Source organism: Lolium rigidum, chromosome 5, assembly GCF_022539505.1.
Source record: "Lolium rigidum isolate FL_2022 chromosome 5, APGP_CSIRO_Lrig_0.1, whole genome shotgun sequence".
Lineage (NCBI taxonomy): Eukaryota > Viridiplantae > Streptophyta > Magnoliopsida > Poales > Poaceae > Lolium > Lolium rigidum.
The window spans coordinates 236447154-236452170 of record NC_061512.1 but is presented as its reverse complement, the minus strand read 5'-3'; the positions used below and the strand labels follow the sequence as shown (position 1 = coordinate 236452170).

Below are 5017 nucleotides of genomic sequence, written 5' to 3'. Positions count from 1 at the left end.
CCCGTACACTTGTTTCGTGGATGGAGGGATACTAGTAGTGTTGACGAGATCGGGGCTTGGCTTTTGTGCGCGACGGGGAATAGGAAGGAACAAAGTTAAACTCAATTAATCGTGTGGGATTCATGCATCTTTGCGGGCTACATGTGTGTAGTAAAGTACTAGTAGTACTTGTACATGGGATCCATTTGATGCTGGGATTTTCCTCAAAAAAAAAAAAAAAAAAATTGATGGTGGGATGCAATGCAATAATGCAAGGAGGAGCAGAAAGAAGTAAGCGGGCCGTGTAAATACATGATGGTCCGATCCAAAGCCTGGTGACCGGATGTGTCTGGATCGAAACGGACTAAGCCGATGGTGCAAAGCGATTTTTTTTTTTTTTGAAAACAAGTACGCAACGATGGATTGAAATGAATGAAGATGAAAAAAAAAAAAGAGATAAAGCAGCAGGCTCCCAGCTGCGTGGATTTCGTGGGCGGAGAGAAGAGCGCGCTGGAATTGACAGCGCGCGCGGCTGAGGTGGGCGTGCTAGCTGTCATCTGTCAGCGTTTGTTCGTCCATTGTACGCTGATGCGTGCGTGCGTGCGCTGCAGGGGGAGGAATTGACGCGCGTGCAGAAGGGCCGAAGTCAACTTCTCGATGCCGTCGCCCGTCGCGCAGCAGATTGGCAGTGACGTGGACGCCAGCTGCTTCCTCGCTCCCGCGCGCATATGGATGGTTTCTGAAATCCATCTTGTACGTATACAACATGGTGGGGACCCGAGACGTGATCATACGTTCCGCTTCCACATGCATCATACATTCTGCTTGTCCTCCTTGTGCAAGATGAAGCTATCATATACTTGTCCGTCGCTGGACCGCCTGTACTTAAACTGGAGCATCGTCTCATTGGACGCTGTCAGCTTACCGTAGCCATAGTCCATATCCCGGTACACGCTCCAGGGAGGGGCAACGGTGGTGAAGTTGGACATGTAGGCTCCAGCTCCCCCGACGACGACGTGCACGGTGCCTTCTTTCACGCACTTCTCCTGGTGGACTGGGCACGTTCGTTCGTACTGGTGGTAGTGGCCGTAGAAGGCCATGTCCACCCGGTACCGCTGCCACAGCGGCTCGAGGCTCTGCCGCCCCATCGGCTCCCCAAACGCCCCGTTGAAGCTGTAGTAGAACCCAGAGGAGTAGCCGAGCACACGGTGCGCGGTGAAGATAAGCCATGGCTGCTTCGCCCGGTCCACCGTGGCGAGGCAGTGCTCTATGAATCTGTACTGCTCCGTGCCTTCCCGCCAGTCATGCTCGCTATCCGCCACGCAGAACCGGAACATCCCGTAGTCTGCCATGTACCAGTAGTTTTCCCTGTTTTCTGTCGGTACGTAGTACATGGTAGCGGCTGGTACGCCGCACTCCCCGCCGGAGTCGGTGCCGTTGTAGAATGACCCGCTGTTGGGAAAATCTCGCTCGTGATTCCCGCTGCCATCACCAGAGAAATAGAGTTGCGTCGTCAGAGAAACCGGGTTATTCAGCCGAGTGTGGAGTGTCTCTGAAATCGACCTTGTATAGAACATGGTGGACTTATGTACGTACCTTGCGAGCATATAGGGGACCCGAGACGTGATCGGCTCGACCTGCTGCGTGAACTGATCCCACTGCGATAGGTACCCGTTGGCGTAGGAGATGTCCCCAATGTGGAACACGATGTCCGTGTTGTCAAGGTCCCTGATCACTGCGTCCGTGGTGTTGAGCGATGCGGGCTGGAAATTCTGATACTCATTGCTGCCATCCCTCTCGGCCTTCAAATGAAAACAACCGTGTTCATTCAGAATTACAATGGCGCATGATCATGTCTGTAAATTTATTTTCTAGTGCAAGGTGAGAGATAGTATTGGCCTATATATGTACCTTTCCCAAGTCACCGAAAATAACAACCCGCTGCAGCGACCTTTGTCCCGGATAAGGAGCTGCTGTGAAAGATTTAGGTTTGCCCCATATAACTTTTCCGTTATGAAGCGTATGCCCAATTTTGTAGTGGTATCTACAAGAATAAACTGCAGTGTCACACCAGTAATACTCACAATTAAGATATTTGGGACAGAGGACTAGAATACTCACACTTTGTCTGGCCATAGATTCTTTAGGAAAGCTGTATGTATAAAACCTGGATCCCTCCAGCCAACAGTACTAGCAGGTTCTCCTGCACAACCCAAAGTACATGGAGTATAGTAATCCAGTTCTGGTTTGCACCTTATGAATGATTCTGTTTTTTTTTCAATGACGATTATGTAGTTTCTTCTACGCTGTTTTTACTATGCAGTGTATTCAGCTCAAGCGTATTTGCAAGGAAAAAATGTGTCATAGCCTCATAGGCACCATACCACAGAGGCTTCCACGACCAAAGGTGGCTGTGTCCGCTGTTGTGCGCACAGGAGGGCTCCCTTCCATGCCCCATTCAACAATGGGAGATGCATCACTGCTGTCATAGCCACTTGTCCATGTGACAGTCATCTAGCATGACACGACAAAAACCCACCATTGGATGCGATCACTCACAAAGTAGATTACCTAACCAACAAATAATAACAAGTATGTGCCAGAAATCCACCTCATTCCATGTTTTTCCAAGCGCTAAACGGGGATAAACTGGAGCTTTCGGGTTCGCGAAAGCAATCTTGTTCGACACCGCGACGAGTGTTGGCTGCAAATGAATCGCATAAACATTAGTCTTATAACTATAGTACAGAACTCACTGTATAACAAGATTGCATAAACCTACACCACGGTGTTTCAATAACTCACATTTGAGAATCCACCGGTGAACAATCCGAAGGAAAAATCCTGCCGCTGGTTGATCAACTGGAATTTCAGAGTCCCTTTCCCTGACTGGCCATAGCCTGACGAGTAATTTGCAAGCTGATACTGAAACCGACATGAGAAGAATTTCTAGTGAGGATCATATCCGAACTCTAGATAATCTGAAGATCGGTCATTCTGTCCACTAACTAACCTTTATCGGCGCCGAGCATATGTCAGGACCTGGTATTTGGCCTGAGCTCTGAGAACCTGGGCATGTGGACCCACTGTGTGAAAGTGTAAGAAATAATCAGAGCAGGGGTAATGTACAAATCACGGTTCACAGTCTCAGTTAAAAATCTGAACATCCCGAGAAAATGTACTGGTTCATACTTGAATTCTGAAGGGGAGAATACTCCGATCCAATCGTCGTCGCTTGCATGTGGAACTGTGAAATCTACGGTTACCCAATGTGTATCTTCACCCTGTATCCACAACAACATCGTATCACTTTCTTTCTTTCTTTGTACTACAGCAAGCAAAATATCAAGAACCAAAAAATAGGTTTCCAGGACTAACAAGTGAAATTCATTCATTGGCGAAAATATCTTGTACTAATCAGATGAATAAAAGAATCTGAAGGGGGCGACAATACGGTCTAATCATGCATGTACGGTGCATTAGAAATATATATCAGTTTGGCTGACAGCAGACAGTGTGCGTGATCGTTGACTGACTACTAGATGGTCCGTCATGCAACTTTGGCTAGGTGCAGCCAATATCCACATCACCACATGCCAGAAAAATATCCACATTTTTGGTTCCACCCGTGATCGACCGCAGAAGGCACGGTGAGCTTGGCGCCATCCGCAAATCCCAATCACTAACCTTACCTAACGCGATTGGGACTGAGAATGCATGGCGCACAAGGGAACGGCCGGCCAAGCATTGCAATTTGCAAGGACCGAGAATTTTGGGGCAAGGGACACCATGTACCTTAGCTCCGAGCGGACAAGGGATGCCCAGGCCGAGGCGGGCGCGTCGATGCCAATCATCGCCTGTTTTACGGTGATCAGCGATAACGGTTGGACGCCTACTCCGGAGGCGGTATGCGCCGTCGCCGACGCCGCAGCAAGAAGCACGAGGAGTACTTCTCCCATCGGCATCCTGCGCATGCACATGTGCAGTTCGTCTGTCTCGCGGGAGAGGTTTTTGTAACAAGGTCGCGAGGAGCTGGCGCGTGCTCTCTGCCGTAATGTCACGGCAGCGACGGCGGCTCAAGAGTACTGGGACTTTCTACCGAAGGATTGAACGGGGAAACGAGAGCGAGAGTTTTTACTCGACAGGCAAGGTCCAGGCAGCGTGAACCTCAACGATAACGATTTCAACATGAAGCAAATTCTGCGGAATTTATCAGGGAATGGCAACCACCAGAGGCTCCAACCAACCATGTCACAGCAAGAGCAGGGTGGGCACTGAAGCGAAGGAAAGGATACGTACCCGCGAGCCGAGGAGCTTCGGCGAGGCCCTCACCGCGGCGGACGTGTCCAGCGCGACGCGGGCGCGGTGGACGGCGATGCGCGACAGCGGATGCACGCCGTGCCCGGCGACGCCGCACGCGGCGAAGGCGAGGGCGAGTGCCAGAAAGAGCAGGCCGCCCCCTCTCATGTCGCTGGCGTTGTTCGTGTGAGAGCTCAGCTCTGGGTCGACCAAGCATTGGACAGCGGCTCGCTCTTTCTTATGAAGCCTGTAACCCCCTCCGGCGCTCCCTAGGGCGCTGCCGGGGGCCGATCTCCCTCCTCCCGCCGCCCCCTCCTTCCGTTTCTCTCCCTCCGCCGCTGCCATCGGCGCTGGCCACGGTGGCGGCATTCTCGGCGCCAAAGTGCCCGGGGGTTGTGCCTAACATATGGAAAACTACAATATACAAATATATACATCTAACACCCTCCCTCAAACTCATGTTGGATCCACATCACCGAGTTTGGAGAGTAGGAAATCATGCTGCGCTCGGGTTTGTGCCTTTGTAAAGAAATCTGCCAACTGCAAATCTGAAGGCACATAATGAAGCGTAACAACCTGAGCCTGCACCTGAGCACGTGTATAAAAAGCATCAACACCAATATGTTTGGTAAGCTCATGCTTGACCGGATCACGTGCTATACTGACATGTACTGTCAGACAAAAGTGAAGTGGGTGTCGTAACAGAGATCCCAAAATCTGCAAGCAACCACCATAACCA

The 5017-nt window shown here is 50.7% G+C and overlaps 1 protein-coding gene across 1 annotated transcript; it reads right to left on the bottom strand.

Moving 5' to 3' along the window:
- Positions 1 to 791: 791 nt before the first annotated feature.
- On the bottom strand, positions 792 to 4446 carry LOC124657277 (probable inactive purple acid phosphatase 1). The gene is made up of 10 exons (XM_047195854.1): positions 4279 to 4446; positions 3172 to 3263; positions 2993 to 3065; positions 2785 to 2904; positions 2591 to 2683; positions 2364 to 2493; positions 2101 to 2182; positions 1891 to 2023; positions 1576 to 1781; positions 792 to 1461 (listed from the first exon to the last, which is right to left on the bottom strand). Exons 1-10 carry the CDS (start codon positions 4444 to 4446, stop codon positions 792 to 794), a joined length of 1767 nt encoding a protein of 588 aa, XP_047051810.1.
- Between the last annotated feature and the right edge of the window lie 571 nt (positions 4447 to 5017).